General features: G+C 46.9%; 1 protein-coding gene across 1 annotated transcript in view; it reads right to left on the bottom strand.

Moving 5' to 3' along the window:
• Nucleotides 1-5079: 5079 nt before the first annotated feature.
• Nucleotides 5080-18030, bottom strand: part of pvrl2l (PVR cell adhesion molecule related 2 like) — a 350989-nt gene continuing 338038 nt past the window's right edge. Inside the window, exons 9-10 of the mRNA XM_056412531.1 lie at nt 15805-15900; nt 5080-10245 (exon numbers count right to left, since the gene is read on the bottom strand). Coding sequence (XP_056268506.1) covers nt 10048-10245; nt 15805-15900 — 294 coding nt within the window. The 3' untranslated portion in view covers nt 5080-10047. The remainder of the gene's footprint in view (nt 10246-15804; nt 15901-18030) is intronic.

Raw genomic sequence — 18030 nt, 5'->3', positions numbered from 1 at the left:
GGAGCCGAGAGGAGTCGAGAGGAGTCGAGAGGAGTCGGGAGGAGTCGGGAGGAGCCGAGAGGAGTCGAGAGGAGCCGAGAGGAGTCGAGAGGAGTCAGGAGGAGTCAAGAGGAGTCGAGAGGAGTCGAGAGGAGGCGCAGCAGCACTGAACTCTACTGCGTCCAAAACAAGGGGAGACACGGGACTGGAAACGATCACTACTCTCCCTCTAACCTCACTGTAACTCCTCTCCACGTCTCTGACTACTTCTTCATCTTTTACTCTCTCTCACTCTCTGGTACTGACAGCAGGAAGTCTCTACAGCTTCCGCCGGAAACTAAAAACACATCTTTTCCGACTATATCTGGATTAAAACACAGATTAGTACTTCAGTGGCACTTAAATAGCTCTTATTATGGTACTTTTGTATAGTTCGACTATGTTAAGGAAATGTTACTTTCTGTATTCTTGTTGTTCTTAGTTTGTACTCTTGGTTGATGCACTTATTGTAAGTCGCTTTGGATAAAATCATCTGCTAAACTAGTATGGGCACTCGGTAGAGCGCATACCTTCGCATATCACAAGATTGGGCATTGAATTATGAACATTTTGGCATTAGTTGCATGCCAATTGGACAAAAATGTATCGTGCTATGGTAAAAAAAAGATGTTGACCTTTCCATTACCTTGACCTTTGACCCGATTGATCCCAAAATCTAATCAAATGGTCCCCGGATAATAACCAATCATCCCACCGAATTGCATGCGATTCAAGAAGATTTTGACCTGTTCATGACCTTTGACCTTGAACTTTAACCCGATCGATTCCAAAATCTAATCAACTGGTCCCCGGATAATAACCAATTATCCCACCAAATTACATGCGATTCGGTTCAATACTTTTTGAGTTTTGCGAATAACACGCATACAAATAAATAAATAAATAAATAAATACACGGCGATCAAAACATAACCTTCCGCATTTTCAATGCAAAGGTAATGACATGTAATAATAATAATAATAATAATAATAATCGCTATGAACTGAGACTGGAAGGAGACGTGAACACAGAGGTACTACAAAGACACACACAGGAAGACACACACAGGAAGACACACAGGAATACACACACAGGAAGATACACACAGGAAGACACACACAGGTAACACAAAGGAAGATACACACAGGAAGACACACACAGGAAGACACACAGGAAGCACACACAGGAAGATACACACAGGAAGACACACACAGGAAGACACACAGGAAGACACACACAGGTAACACAAAGGAAGATACACACAGGAAGACACACACAGGAAGACACACAGGAAGATACACACAGGAAGACACACAGGAAGCACACACAGGAAGACACACACAGGAAGACACACAGGAAGATACACACAGGAAGACACGCAGGAAGACACACACAGGAAGACACACAGGAAGACACACACAGGAAGCACACACAGGAAGCACACAGGAAGCACACAGGAAGCACACAGGAAGCACACAGGAAGCACACAGGAAGCACACAGGAAGCACACAGGAAGCACACAGGAAGCACACAGGGCTTTGCGACCCTAGAAGCTCCGTCTCTCGTACACAGACTATAACTACGTTCAGTGAACATTGTTGCTGGATCAGACTGATTGGAAAACTACAAAAATGGTGGAAAACACCTCCGAAGCAGCAATGTGTTCAAGAGACAGTTAATGGCGGCTGGTGAGCAGAGCTAACGTCAGAGATCGTGATCCAGACGATACGGAGCATAAAGTTATATATTCTGAAGTTTATATTTTAAGGAGTAACTGAAATACTTTAAGATCCACCGCCTATAATTAGAAAGAAGGGAGAAGAGTCCTTCTGTTAAATGTTCACTGAGATGAATAACGAAGTTGAGAGACTTCTACAATGTAGAGATACGGTAGATGAGTTTCTTTAAGGGCTGAACGTCTTGTTGGCACGTCTTCTCTACGAGCCGCAGACTGACCGCTCGTCTATTGGCTGATGTCTATTGTTTGATGTCTATTGTCTATTGTCTGATGTCTATTGTCTGATGTCTGATGTCTATTGTCTGATGTCTGATGTCTATTGTCTGATGTCTATTGTTTGATGTCTATTGTCTATTGTCTGATGTCTATTGTCTGATGTCTGATGTCTATTGTCTGATGTCTGATGTCAAAGCATCAGCAGAGATACACATGTTAGAACTCACATCTGCTCCCTAGCTAGTCACATCCTGGCTACTCTAGTCCCCTACCTCACAGTCAGTGACACATGAATAGCTTAGGCATGTCCGATGATGTGACGTGATGCCCCTGAACAGGGACGCATTTTAGTTTAAAAGCGCTTCTTCGTCATGGAGGAACTCTAGCCTCATGTTCTTCTCCTCATCGCAGCACCTTTAGACCCAGCTCTCCACCAGAAGAGTCTAATTCATCGAGACTAGAAGGAACCATCCCTCAAAGGTTCCTCAAACATCAAACCTGAAATGCCGTCGGAGACTTTGACGACTCCATCGGATCCGGAGCATAAATCTGCACGTCCTGTCGGCGGCGGCCCGGCGGCTCCATCGGCCATTCTGTTCATCATTTAATGCGATCGTCCATCACGTGGCGGCCTCCGTCGGATGTGAATCAAACCTCTCCCGACAGCCGACACCTCTCCTCACTCGCTCGACATCTTTGTCTAGAGCGGCGTCGGCCCGGCGGGGACCGAGGTGAACGTAGCCACGAGAGCGAACAAGTGCCCGCTGACGTGTCTCGTCTCATGTGATCCGACAGGGCTCGGGGAGAGAGCTCAGGCCTACAGTACAGGCTTTAAACATCGTGCACACCTGCTACCGCAGAGCAGGGATCTCACATTCTGGATGTTGCCGGTAATTCAGCACTTACAGCCGTAAAGACCCGGCAACTTTCCCTTTGTCAGAAGATAATCCCTGTTCTGATGCAGCCGCCCCAGAATGGACTCCACTTGCAGCACTTGCTCAGGACACAGAGTGAAAGTGAAATACAGGCATTATCCTAAACGCCGGGAGAGTGAGCACTCTATCCACCGCACGGTGAACCTCGCTGGATCTTTTCTCTGCACCAGACGGATTGAACGACGTCACATCGGGAGATTTCTGCAAAGAACGGACGTTTAAAGACACTCGTGGCTCCACTTGGCAGAACTGAAGGTTTCTGCCGTGTGCTGCATGCACAGAGTGGAGGTTTTAAGGTGTTTTAGACACATAGCTAAATAATAGCTCCGGACATTCTAAATTGATCTGGATTGCAGGAAACCCTCAACGAAGCCCTCTGTAATGTTATGGTAATATTTTATTGGCATACAGAGCGGAGGGATGAGGTGGATGTGATACAACGGCCACCCCACCACATTTAAAAAGAAAGTCCGCTCAACCACCTCACCTCCGTGGACTGACGTCACACACGTCTGCTGAACGTAAAGATGGATGGATGTAAAGATGGATGTAAAGACAGATGGATGTAAAGCTGAATTTAAAAAGATGGATGGATCTAAAGATGGATGGATGTAAAGAGGGATTGACGTAAAGATGGATGGATGTAAAGATGGATGGATGTGAAGATGGATGGATGTAAAGATGGATGGATTTAAAGATTAATTTAAAAAGATGGATGGATCTAAAGATGGATGGATGTAAAGATGGATGGACGTAAAGATGGATGTTTGTAAAGATGGATGGATTGTAAAGATGGATGGATGTGAAGATGGATGGATGTAAAGATGGATGGATGTAAAGAGGGATGGATGTAAAGATGGATGGAGATAAAGATGGATGTTTGTAAAGATGGATGGATTGTAAAGATGGATGGATGTGAAGATGGATGGATGTAAAGAGGGATTGACGTAAAGATGGATGGATGTAAAGATGGATGGATGTAAAGAGGGATGGGTGTAAAGATGGATGGACGTAAAGATGGATGTTTGTAAAGATGGATGGATTGTAAAGATGGATGGATGTGAAGATGGATGGATGTAAAGATGGATGGATGCAAAGATGGATTGACGTAAAGATGGATTGATGTAAAGATGGATAGATGTAAAGATGGATAGATGCAAAGAGGGATGGATGCAAAGATGGATGGATGTAAAGATGGATTGACGTAAAGATGGATGGATGTAAAGATGGATGGATGTAAAGATGGATTGACGTAAAGATGGATGGATGCAAAGAGGGATGGATGTAAAGATGGATTGACCTAAAGATGGATGGATGCAAAGAGGGATGGATGTAAAGATGGATGGATGTAAAGATGGATTGACGTAAAGATGGATGATGCAAAGAGGGATGGATGTAAAGATGGATGGATGTAAAGATGGATGGATGTAAAGATGGATTGACGTAAAGATGGATGGATGTAAAGATGGATTGACGTAAAGATGGATGGATGTAAAGATGGATGGATGCAAAGAGGGATGGATGTAAAGATGGATGGACATAAAGATGGATGCATGTAAAGATGGATAGTGTTACGTATTTCCAAAATTGGATGTCTGGTAAAGTAATAATTCAGCCAACGAGTTTCTCACGTTCACTCCTTTCCAACAGGAGGATTTATTCTCTGATCACACATGTAAAATACAAGCTCGATGCGATTGCAATCACAGCGGGAGTCCTTTTCAGTCAGCACAGGTCAAAACCCAAAACGACTCCCCCTTTCCCAAAACAAGTCAGACTCTTCAAGCACCCACATCCCGTGACGTCGTCCTGACCTCAGATCTGCTCGTCTGCTTCTTTCTCACAGGAGGGGGGCCCTCGTCCCCCTCTCTCATTGTAACAACATGATGTGTGTGTGTGTTGCTTTGGGTGAGGCGGAGTGGTAACCTTTGACAGCTCGACATGACGCATATCGGCACATTCTTCAGCTGCTACGTGTTGTTTATTCTGAGGTTTGAAGGGACCTGGACAGGACAGTCCAATTCAATAATTCAGATTAATATTAACAATAGTACCACCATCACCCGAAGGTACAAGAACATTTGGTTTGGATGGCGATGCCTCTCCACTACTTCCCTCTTCTTCGCTCTTCCTCCTCCTGACGGGTCGATAATAACCACGAGACCGTCTCGTCCTTTTTGGTTTACATTTTATTTGACAAGACAATGATCTGTAAAACATTACAATAGGTTTCCCAAAAAACATACAAATTGATAATCCATCCGCTGATAAAACAAAATCAATGAAAGAAAATCCGTCGACACAAAGTATGATTACATCTCCAGTGTGTGTGTGTGTGAGCGGTTTTCTTTCTTTCTTTTTTCTTGTAACATTGCCATCATCGACGTCAAATCCATCACACGTGTGTGTGTGTGTGTGTGTGTGTGTGCGTGTGTGTGTTTACCCCTTTCATCACTCGTTCATCTGTCAAGACTAGAAGTGGAAAACCGAGAAGCTAAAAATAACATAAAGAAGGCACGTCTGGCTGCGTGATGAGAAGCTGTGATGACAATGGAGAGGGGGAGGGGAGAGGGGGTAAAAAAACAAACAGAAAGAGGGGTAGACGGAGGAGAGGACCAGATGTAGACAGTTATTGAGGACTTTCACAGCTTTCTGGCAAAGCACCGTGGCCCGGAATGCAACCCGGCAGCTACCGGGACACGGGGCCCTCAAACTCACAACTCCTCCCACTCATCTCCCTCTAATAACTGCTGACTCATGCTTTTTGAGAAAGTATCGCCTGTAAACTGACTTGGAGCTAGCATCTCTGAGCAATTTTCCCTTTTTGTTGGCAGCTACGCGATGGCGATGTCTAGATTGTGATTCCAGAAACCTCCGAATGAAGCCGCTCTATTGATCGTATAAAACTGAACGATGCCACGAAGAAGACGGCGGGGCTGAAACTCAATACTGAACACTCGCTGAATCAGTGGTGTGTGAAATAATGAGTCCCACTGATCGTCTTTCCCTTTGTACTCAGTCTATCGGCACAGAAAAGTAAATATTTTTGTTCATGTAAAGACAAAAAAGAAAAGAAACACCACATTTAATTCTGTTTCATGACGTTTTCCTTCCGTGGTCATGAGACTCATCATCTGTGATCGTCTGACCGAGTCACTGGTCACGGTGGTCCAACTGGGAGCTTTCATCCCATTGGTCCATGCAGCGTGCCGACGTTCCCTTTATTCAAAATGAACAACTCTTTACATGGCTGGCTACCGTAGAAGTCTCTATTTATCCTATAACGCGGATTCAGTGAGTATTATAGATAAGAACCAATTAAAGTAACTTTTAAAAAACAACTAATTACCACACTACAATAGATACAATCAAATTGGCAAGACAAATGTATTTCTCTTTTTTAGGATGGATCAAATCTTGGGTTTCAGTTAGCATGAAGCAGAACTAGCAATTTATAAATAATACCCCCCAAAAAACTGTCCAACAAAGATTTCCACGGTTGGTTATTAACAGATGATTGTTGTACGTCAAAAAACGGAAATATTGCATTTTTTGCCGACCTGTGATAACAAAATGTCCCTTATTTCTTGTTGTAATCGTTTCCTTTCTATCATCCTTTAGCATTCTAGTTGTATGTCTCTATTCGTGTCTCAGTCAGTAAATGTTCACTTATTTGAATTTAAGTAAATAAGTTAATAGGGGTGTAAAGATAGTCAAATAATCATTACAAGAGTCCGTAGTAACGTCGATACAAGCCTCTGAATCGTAAACATTTTTCAGCGGAACGTGTTGAAAAGGTGTCGAGAAACATCAGAAAGGGTTCTCATGTAATCTGTGTTCATGACACAGGCATATAAATAGATATACGAGTGGAAAGACTAGCTAACGGACTCCGTAGAGCCACTCAAAACCAATGGGATCCAAATGTGCCAGGTGATGGTTTTGCAGGCAAAGAGGCCGAGCTACGTTCAACGGCACGACACACGAGTTGTTGGCCACCTTCTTCGGCTCAACGTTAGCAAGTGTTGATGAATTAGCATCGCAAACTGAGACTCTGCTAGCGAGCAGCTAGCTTTTGGTAAAGATGAAGTCAACACCTGGGACTTTCAGCGTACGTGTAGCCTACAGATTGTAGGCACATTTGTAATATGTGATTTTGGGCGATACAAAATATAATAAACTGAATTGAACACGATCCGTAGCGTCAACGCTTCTCTGAGGTTCAGCTAGTTTTAGTTTGATATTATAACCATGGCCAGGGAGCTGCATACGACAATACGATGAATTCAGTTAAACTGAATGGCATCGTATTAATTTAGTGCTGTATCGAACTGTATCGAAAGACTGTAAGTTGACTTACGTAATGTACCTAACTTAGGAATGTTACTTAAGCTAGCTAAGGTTGAGCTATCGGTGTGATGCTAACGTAGGGTGACCGGATTTAAGTTTGTGAAAAAGAGGATACTTCGTCTTGGGTGGGTGGGGGGGGGGGGGGGGTAGTAGTCAGTGCTGCCGCTAGCCATGTTGGTGCCCGAAACATAACTCCTCTATGATGCCCCCACTGAGATAGGAAAGGGCTCCCACGGCGAGCGGCGTCGACGGACGGGGGTGGGGGGGGGCTGAGCGATTAAACATCTCTCTTGTTCGGCTTGTTTTGTGATATACATGCCTAAAAGGAGGATACTTTTCGTGTATCTGGCAACACTGAGATCAGTCGACCAATGACTGTTCTCTATACCGTCAGAGCTCGCGCAAGAAGGTGGAACGTAAGGGAGATACCATTTCCAACACTTGTAAGGAGTAATAACTAAGACCCAGAGAAACACAAATATCCGACGAAGCAAAATCCCGGACGTTTTTGGAATCCCTGCCGGACGCATTTTTTAGGTCTCAAAAAGAGGACGTGTCCGGGGAAAAGAGGACGTCTGGTCACCCGAGCTAACGGGCCACCCGAGCTAACGGGCCACCCAGCGCGCTGAACAGTGACGGGTTGGAGAGTGAGAAGGTCTCGGAGCCCGGCCGCGGTTAGCTCCGTCCTCCGGGCCCGACCGTCAACGCTGTACCTCAAGAAGATCTGTGTGCCTCGAGGCCTCAAGCCGGATGAAAGAGGAGAGCAGATATCACATCTCACGCTGGCAGCTTCTTCAGATCAGCGCTAAAGACCAAAAACAGAAAGCCTGTCGAGTCGTCATACAACGAAGAAAACCCCACAACAAAACACCTCCCGTCCTCTCAACTAAAATTGGACTTGTGCTCGTGGTGTGCGGGAATGTGACAGATGCACTGAGACGGAGATACAAAACAAACTAAAAACATCTTTCTTGTTGTTGTTTTTTTACATTCAAAAATGTTTTTTTTTTTTACAAATGGAGAAGATTATTCCGCAAAAAGCCTTGAGGGAAAAGTGTTTCAACAAGCCACCGATCATGCCATGCAGAGTAATAGGAGTAAAATCCACACATTGCATTTCTTTTTTTTTCTTCACATATTGAAATATTTTTTTAAAAAGTATTAAGCGACAACCTCAATGTACCCGTGAAAAATAAAATCGTAATATACACCTTTTTTTTTTAAACCGCTCAACTGGACATTTAACACACTTCCTTCCCCTGTACAGAGGCACTGATAATACCTACACTGGTTTATTTTTAATGTGTACACATTTCACCAACAATATATTACCCACCAATATCATCAATACTATTTACACTGTTTGTTCATCATTTGGTACCATCTGACATCTATGAAGACCAATTTATTTTGATTCAGCCGGGCATCGTGTGTTGCTCACCTTTTTTACCTCAACTTGACAATTGGCTAAAAATGCATTTTTGACATATGTAAAATATTGTGGCGTGGGACGGTTCTCGATGTGTTAAAGTGGCAGTACCGGCAGTGTGTCTCTAATAAGCCCTGAGCATTCTCACTCTGAAAACACATTCCTGGTGATGGCTCCTCAGCCTTATTAGCGTGATTTATTAGCACTGAATCCAAACATTGGCGTTTCTTGCCCCCTGCGGTGTGTGTGTGTGTGTGTGTGTGCTTTGCTGTAAACCAGGTTTCATCCCCCCCAACACACACACACACACACAACTCTTGCAATCACAAAATCTGTGGAATCTTAATCATGTAACGTTGCCAGGTTACGCGGCTTCAAAACGATGTGGCGTCCCCGTTCGTTAGCGCTAACGAGCTACCCGGCGCTCCAGAGGGGGGAGGGGGGGGGGGCTTGTTGACGACATGATGAAGTGGAATGTTTCTTTATTGGACCGGAGCCCGGAACATAGCGGGAAAGGTTGGAATTTTTCTCTGGAGTTTTTATCAGAGTTGATAAATAACTGAAATACTTTTCAAAGATCGTGAGTGATTAGTTGAAGCTGAACATGTGTTGGACTTTCTGGGAACATATTCAGATATTTTTTGTAATTAAAACCGAACCAACCGTGGAAGAGGAGTTAAAAGATGCTGTTTAATCCTTAAAATAGAGATGTTTAAATCACTTCCCTTGGCCGTACACCGGTGACTGGCAGCTTCACGTGAAACACTCTTCTTTTTTTTGCGACGGGGACTTTGTCGTCTGTTCGTGGCACAAAATGTTGCATATAATATTTCACACTCTTAAAATGCTGTCGACTTGCATGTTTTTTTGGGCTGGAATTTGGATTTGCGAGCGCCGCACAGGGCGAGCTGCAGGGAATGTTCCAGTTCACCTCCATTGCGACACCTCTCAACCACGGAATTATTATATTGTAAATGCCCGACTCATTATACACAACGCACACATGAGATCACAAACTCCTGTGTGTGTGTGTGTCCTAACTTTGATATTTTGTGCCATATTTTGTCTTTTCCTGGTGATTAAATGATTAAAAGTGTGTATGACGCACATGCAGGAGTTCTAAATATTAAGCAGAGGGAACGCTTGTTACCCTCTTGCTGCCGTTGCAGAAATTAAAACACTGCTTTTCACTTCACGGTTTTATGGAGAGACGGAAAAACATGTCCCAAAAAAAATCACCCGATAGTTGTGCCTGGTAAAGAAAGAAAAAACGCAGAATGTCCCCGTGTCGTGGAACAAGTGTGCGAGCGCCATTTGCCTTTTTATGCAAACGTAGGTGGCCTGGAACGTGCCCGTACGGCTACACGTACATGGAGGGAGATACGAAGCTCTCGCCGCGGGAGATGGTGGCAGCCGGTTGCTCGTGATTGGACGGATCAAAGTCGTTGCCAGGGCGACCGTCGCCGGCGAGCTCGTCGACTTTGTCGTATTTGGCCAAGTGGTCCGGGACCCGGGGTGCGCCGCCGTTCAGGGCTCCGGTGGCCTCGTCATCCAGGTTCTGCAAGAGGTCGGAATATAAACACATTTCATCATGTCAAGAGAATTATGGGATGTCAAGAGAAAGATGCAACAATGAGGAACTTTCATTAGGGGTTGACTTTGGGGTGAAGAGAAAGTTTGTTTAATCCCTTTGGAAAAAACTCTCATTTTATCTGGGTCTGTCTACAGTGGACTGGTCTCTACTGGATCTGGGTCTCTCTACAGTGGACTGGTCTCTACTGGATCTGGGTCTGTCTACAGTGGACTGGTCTCTACTGGATCTGGGTCTGTCTACAGTGGACTGGTCTCTACTGGATCTGGGTCTGTCTACAGTGGACTGGTCTCTACTGGATCTGGGTCCGTCTACAGTGGACTGGTCTCTACTGGATCTGGGTCTGTCTACAGTGGACTGGTCTCTACTGGATCTGGGTCTGTCTACAGTGGACTGGTCTCTACTGGATCTGGGTCTGTCTACAGTGGACTGGTCTCTACTGGATCTGTGTGTCTCTGCAGTGGACTGGTCTCTACTGGATCTGGGTCTGTCTACAGTGGACTGGTCTCTACTGGATCTGGGTCCGTCTACAGTGGACTGGTCTCTACTGGATCTGGGTCCGTCTACAGTGGACTGGTCTCTACTGAATCTGGGTCTGTCTACAGTGGACTGGTCTCTACTGAATCTGGGTCTGTCTACAGTGGACTGGTCTCTACTGGATCTGGGTCTGTCTGCAGTGGACTGGTCTCTACTGGATCTGGGTCCGTCTACAGTGGACTGGTCTCTACTGGATCTGGGTCTGTCTACAGTGGACTGGTCTCTACTGGATCTGGGTCCGTCTACAGTGGACTGGTCTCTACTGGATCTGGGTCTCTCTGCAGTGGACTGGTCTCTACTGGATCTGGGTCCATCTACAGTGGACTGGTCTCTGCTGGATCTGGGTCTCTCTGCAGTGGACTGGTCTCTACTGGATCTGGGTCCGTCTACAGTGGACTGGTCTCTACTGGATCTGGGTCCGTCTACAGTGGACTGGTCTCTGCTGGATCTGGGTCTCTCTACAGTGGACTGGTCTCTACTGGATCTGGGTCTCTCTACAGTGGACTGGTCTCTACTGGATCTGGGTCCGTCTACAGTGGACTGGTCTCTACTGGATCTGGGTCTGTCTGCAGTGGACTGGTCTCTACTGGATCTGGGTCTCTCTGCAGTGGACTGGTCTCTACTGGATCTGGGTCCATCTACAGTGGACTGGTCTCTACTGGATCTGGGTCTGTCTGCAGTGGACTGGTCTCTACTGGATCTGGGTCCGTCTACAGTGGACTGGTCTCTACTGGATCTGGGTCTCTCTACAGTGGACTGGTCTCTACTGGATCTGGGTCTGTCTACAGTGGACTGGTCTCTACTGGATCTGGGTCTGTCTGCAGTGGACTGGTCTCTACTGGATCTGGGTCTGTCTGCAGTGGACTGGTCTCTACTGGATCTGGGTCTGTCTACAGTGGACTGGTCTCTACTGGATCTGGGTCCATCTACAGTGGACTGGTCTCTACTGGATCTGGGTCTCTCTACAGTGGACTGGTCTCTACTGGATCTGGGTCTGTCTGCAGTGGACTGGTCTCTACTGGATCTGGGTCCATCTACAGTGGACTGGTCTCTACTGGATCTGGGTCTGTCTGCAGTGGACTGGTCTCTACTGGATCTGGGTCTCTCTGCAGTGGACTGGTCTCTACTGGATCTGGGTCTGTCTACAGTGGACTGGTCTCTACTGGATCTGGGTCTGTCTGCAGTGGACTGGTCTCTACTGGATCTGGGTCTCTCTGCAGTGGACTGGTCTCTACTGATCTGGGTCTGTCTACAGTGGACTGGTCTCTACTGGATCTGGGTCTGTCTACAGTGGACTGGTCTCTACTGGATCTGGGTCTGTCTGCAGTGGACTGGTCTCTACTGGATCTGGGTCTCTCTACAGTGGACTGGTCTCTACTGGATCTGGGTCCGTCTACAGTGGACTGGTCTCTACTGGATCTGGGTCTGTCTGCAGTGGACTGGTCTCTACTGGATCTGGGTCTCTCTACAGTGGACTGGTCTCTACTGGATCTGGGTCTCTCTGCAGTGGACTGGTCTCTACTGGATCTGGGTCTCTCTACAGTGGACTGGTCTCTACTGGATCTGGGTCTGTCTACAGTGGACTGGTCTCTACTGGGTCTGGGTCTCTCTACAGTGGACTGGTCTCTACTGGATCTGGGTCTCTCTACAGTGGACTGGTCTCTACTGGATCTGGGTTTCTCTGCAGTGGACTGGTCTCTACTGGATCTGGGTCTGTCTACAGTGGACTGGTCTCTACTGGATCTGGGTCTGTCTGCAGTGGACTGGTCTCTACTGGATCTGGGTCTCTCTACAGTGGACTGGTCTCTACTGGATCTGGGTCTGTCTACAGTGGACTGGTCTCTACTGGATCTGGGTCTCTCTACAGTGGACTGGTCTCTACTGGATCTGGGTTTCTCTGCAGTGGACTGGTCTCTACTGGATCTGGGTCCATCTGCAGTGGACTGGTCTCTACTGGATCTGGGTCTGTCTGCAGTGGACTGGTCTCTACTGGATCTGGGTCTCTCTACAGTGGACTGGTCTCTACTGGATCTGGGTCCGTCTACAGTGGACTGGTCTCTACTGGATCTGGGTCTGTCTGCAGTGGACTGGTCTCTACTGGATCTGGGTCTCTCTACAGTGGACTGGTCTCTACTGGATCTGGGTCTCTCTACAGTGGACTGGTCTCTACTGGATCTGGGTCTGTCTGCAGTGGACTGGTCTCTACTGGATCTGGGTCTCTCTGCAGTGGACTGGTCTCTACTGATCTGGGTCTGTCTACAGTGGACTGGTCTCTACTGGATCTGGGTCTGTCTACAGTGGACTGGTCTCTACTGGATCTGGGTCTGTCTGCAGTGGACTGGTCTCTACTGGATCTGGGTCTCTCTACAGTGGACTGGTCTCTACTGGATCTGGGTCTCTCTGCAGTGGACTGGTCTCTACTGGATCTGGGTCCGTCTACAGTGGACTGGTCTCTACTGGATCTGGGTCTGTCTGCAGTGGACTGGTCTCTACTGGATCTGGGTCTCTCTGCAGTGGACTGGTCTCTACTGGATCTGGGTCTCTCTACAGTGGACTGGTCTCTACTGGATCTGGGTTTCTCTGCAGTGGACTGGTCTCTACTGGATCTGGGTCTGTCTACAGTGGACTGGTCTCTACTGGATCTGGGTCCGTCTACAGTGGACTGGTCTCTACTGATCTGGGTCCGTCTACAGTGGACTGGTCTCTACTGGATCTGGGTCCGTCTACAGTGGACTGGTCTCTACTGGATCTGGGTCAGTCTACAGTGGACTGGTCTCTACTGGATCTGGGTCTGTCTGCAGTGGACTGGTCTCTACTGGATCTGGGTCTGTCTGCAGTGGACTGGTCTCTACTGGATCTGGGTCTCTCTACAGTGGACTGGTCTCTACTGGATCTGGGTCCGTCTACAGTGGACTGGTCTCTACTGGATCTGGGTCTGTCTGCAGTGGACTGGTCTCTACTGGATCTGGGTCTCTCTGCAGTGGACTGGTCTCTACTGGATCTGGGTCTCTCTACAGTGGACTGGTCTCTACTGGATCTGGGTCTGTCTACAGTGGACTGGTCTCTACTGGATCTGGGTCTGTCTGCAGTGGACTGGTCTCTACTGGATCTGGGTCTCTCTACAGTGGACTGGTCTCTACTGGATCTGGGTCCGTCTACAGTGGACTGGTCTCTACTGGATCTGGGTCCGTCTACAGTGGACTGGTCTCTACTGGATCTGGGTCTGTCTACAGTGGACTGGTCTCTACTGGATCTGGGTCTGTCTGCAGTGGACTGGTCTCTACTGGATCTGGGTCTCTCTGCAGTGGACTGGTCTCTACTGGATCTGGGTCTCTCTACAGTGGACTGGTCTCTACTGGATCTGGGTCTGTCTACAGTGGACTGGTCTCTACTGGGTCTGGGTCTCTCTACAGTGGACTGGTCTCTACTGGATCTGGGTCTCTCTACAGTGGACTGGTCTCTACTGGATCTGGGTTTCTCTGCAGTGGACTGGTCTCTACTGGATCTGGGTCTGTCTACAGTGGACTGGTCTCTACTGGATCTGGGTCTGTCTACAGTGGACTGGTCTCTACTGGATCTGGGTCTGTCTGCAGTGGACTGGTCTCTACTGGATCTGGGTCTCTCTACAGTGGACTGGTCTCTACTGGATCTGGGTCCGTCTACAGTGGACTGGTCTCTACTGGATCTGGGTCTGTCTGCAGTGGACTTGTCTCTACTGGATCTGGGTCTCTCTGCAGTGGACTGGTCTCTACTGGATCTGGGTCTCTCTACAGTGGACTGGTCTCTACTGGATCTGGGTCTGTCTACAGTGGACTGGTCTCTACTGGATCTGGGTCTCTCTACAGTGGACTGGTCTCTACTGGATCTGGGTCCATCTGCAGTGGACTGGTCTCTACTGGATCTGGGTCTCTCTACAGTGGACTGGTCTCTACTGGATCTGGGTCTGTCTACAGTGGACTGGTCTCTACTGGGTCTGGGTCTCTCTACAGTGGACTGGTCTCTACTGGATCTGGGTCTCTCTACAGTGGACTGGTCTCTACTGGATCTGGGTTTCTCTGCAGTGGACTGGTCTCTACTGGATCTGGGTCTGTCTACAGTGGACTGGTCTCTACTGGATCTGGGTCTGTCTACAGTGGACTGGTCTCTACTGGATCTGGGTCTGTCTGCAGTGGACTGGTCTCTACTGGATCTGGGTCTCTCTACAGTGGACTGGTCTCTACTGGATCTGGGTCCGTCTACAGTGGACTGGTCTCTACTGGATCTGGGTCCGTCTACAGTGGACTGGTCTCTACTGGATCTGGGTCCGTCTACAGTGGACTGGTCTCTACTGGATCTGGGTCCGTCTACAGTGGACTGGTCTCTGCTGGATCTGGGTCTGTCTGCAGTGGACTGGTCTCTACTGGATCTGGGTCTGTCTACAGTGGACTGGTCTCTGCTGGATCTGGGTCTGTCTGCAGTGGACTGGTCTCTACTGGATCTGGGTCCGTCTACAGTGGACTGGTCTCTACTGGATCTGGATCCGTCTGCAGTGGACTGGTCTCTACTGGATCTGGGTCCGTCTACAGTGGACTGGTCTCTACTGGATCTGGGTCTGTCTGCAGTGGACTGGTCTCTACTGGATCTGGGTCTGTCTAAAGTGGACTGGTCTCTACTGGATCTGGGTCTGTCTGCAGTGGACTGGTCTCTACTAGATCTGGGTCTGTCTGCAGTGGACTGGGTGAATCTTCATGATTTTGTCTTATTTTGCCATCAAAAGTTCCTGGTAGTAACGAGGACTAATGTTGTACAACAATACACTTTTTCGACTGTTTTAGTAATTATACCGACTTAATATTAATATAATGTGATTGACTGGGACAAAATAAAAACACCATGACGTCCCTACATCACAGTGTGTTGCTGTCTAAAGAGATGTGGCGCCCGCTGTGTCGAACACATGCTTCTGTTTGTGTGTGTGTGTGTGTGTGTGTGTTTGTGTGTGTGTGTTACCGTGACAGGCTCTCCCCCCGTGGGCTCGTAGTAAACCTCTCCCGGGCCGAGCGGGGCCGTCTCTGTGGCCGTGGGAGGCTCTGATGGCTTATTCAGCTACGTGCACAGAAACAACAGCATCATCAGAACACAGCCAGCAGAACAGAGATGACAACGCATCACAGATACGACATCGCAGCCGTACACGGTGTGACTGGTGTTAATATCAGCTAACCCTAACGAGTGTAGCATCCTAGTCGTGTAGCATAATATTATTAGCCGTGTAGCATAACATAACGAGCCAGTGTAGCATAACATAACTAGCCATGTAGCATAACATAACTAACTGTCAAGCGTAATATAACTAGCCATGTAGCATAACATATTTAGCCAGTGTAGAATTACATAACTAGTTTTGTAGCGTAATATAACTAGCCGTGTAGCATAACCTATTTAGCAAGTGTAGCATTACATAACTAGTCTTGTAGCCTAATATAACTAGCCGTGTAGCATAACATATTTAGCCATGTAGCATAACAAAACTAGCCATGTAGCATAACATAACTAGCCGTGTAGCATAACATAACAAGCCGTGTAGCATTACATAACAAGCCGTGTAGCATTACATAACAAGCCGTGTAGCATTACATAACTAGTCGCGGAGCATAACTAGCAGCTTCATCAAAGAAGAAAAGAGCGCCAGACAACGCATCACAAATACGTGCTACGCTAGCGGGGCCGGAGACAGAGGAGACTTTGAAAGAAACAAACAACTCACTCTTCTGCTTACGAATAAGTATCTGAAGTGGGGCAACGTCAGGCCCTGTGGCTCATTAGTTCAGACACTACAGCCTGACACGGTATTTGTATCAGCTAACACTAACTAGTGTAGCATAACATAAAAAGGACAATCCACTCGTTTTTATTCGACGTGCACTTTTAATGTGAAGACGTCAGAGATAAACCTTTTGTGTGTGGTGCTATTTATCCATCAGAAGTCGTTAGGTATCGTCTGTAGAGACGTCTGGAACAGGATGGTCCGGTGTGACCGGTAGTAATATCAGCTAACCGTGTAGCATTATATAAATCCACTCGTTTAGCCTTGTAGCATAACATAAATCCACTTGTTTTTTCTCGTTGTGTGTCCATGTTGAACTTAATGTGAAGACGTCAGAGATAAACATTTTGTCTGTGGTCCTATTGATCCATCAGAAGTAGTTAGGTATTGTCTGTAGAGACGTCTGGAACGGGTTGGTGCGGTATGACGGGTGTTAATATCAGATAACTCTAACTAGCCGTGTAGCATAACATAAATCCACTTGTTTTTTCTCATTGTGTGTCCATGTTGAACTTAATGTGAAGACGTCAGAGATAAACATTTTGTCTGTGGTCCTATTGATCCATCAGAAGTAGTTAGGTATCGTCGGTAGAGACGTCTGGAACGGGTTGGTGCGGTATGACGGGTGTTAATATCAGATAACTCTAACTAGCCGTGTAGCATAACATAAATCCACTTGTTTTTCTCGACGTGTGCTCATGTTGAACTTAATGTGAAGAGGTCAGAGATAAACATTTTGTCTGTGATCCTATTTATCCGTCATGAATAGATTTGGTGCGAGCTGCCGAGTGTTCGGTATCGGCTAACGTCTGGAACATCTCTACGATCTATCTCTACAATCCATCGCTGCGATCCATCTCTATGATCCATCTCTACGATCCATCTCTACGATCTATCTCTTTGATCCATCTCTGCGATCCATCTCTGCGATCCATCTCTATGATCTATCTCTATGATCTATCTCTACGATCCATCTCTATGATCTATCTCTTTGATCCATCTCTGCGATCCATCTCTGCGATCTATCTCTACGATCCATCTCTATGATCTATCTCTACGATCCATCTCTATGATCTATCTCTACAATCCATCTCTATGATCTATCTCTACGATCCAGCTCTATGATCTATCTCTGCGATCCATCTCTATGATCTATCTCTACGATCTATCTCTACGATCCATCTCTATGATCTATCTCTACGATCCATCTCTGCGATCCATCTCTGCGATCTATCTCTGCGATCCATCTCTATGATCTATCTCTACGATCCATCTCTGCGATCCATCTCTGCGATCTATCTCTGCGATCCATCTCTACGATCCATCTCTATGATCTATCTCTGCGATCCATCTCTACGATCCATCTCTACGATCCATCTCTATGATCTATCTCTGCGATCCATCTCTAC

Source organism: Pseudoliparis swirei, chromosome 1 (genome assembly GCF_029220125.1).
Source record: "Pseudoliparis swirei isolate HS2019 ecotype Mariana Trench chromosome 1, NWPU_hadal_v1, whole genome shotgun sequence".
Lineage (NCBI taxonomy): Eukaryota > Metazoa > Chordata > Actinopteri > Perciformes > Liparidae > Pseudoliparis > Pseudoliparis swirei.
This window is presented reverse-complemented; position numbering and strand designations above follow the sequence as displayed.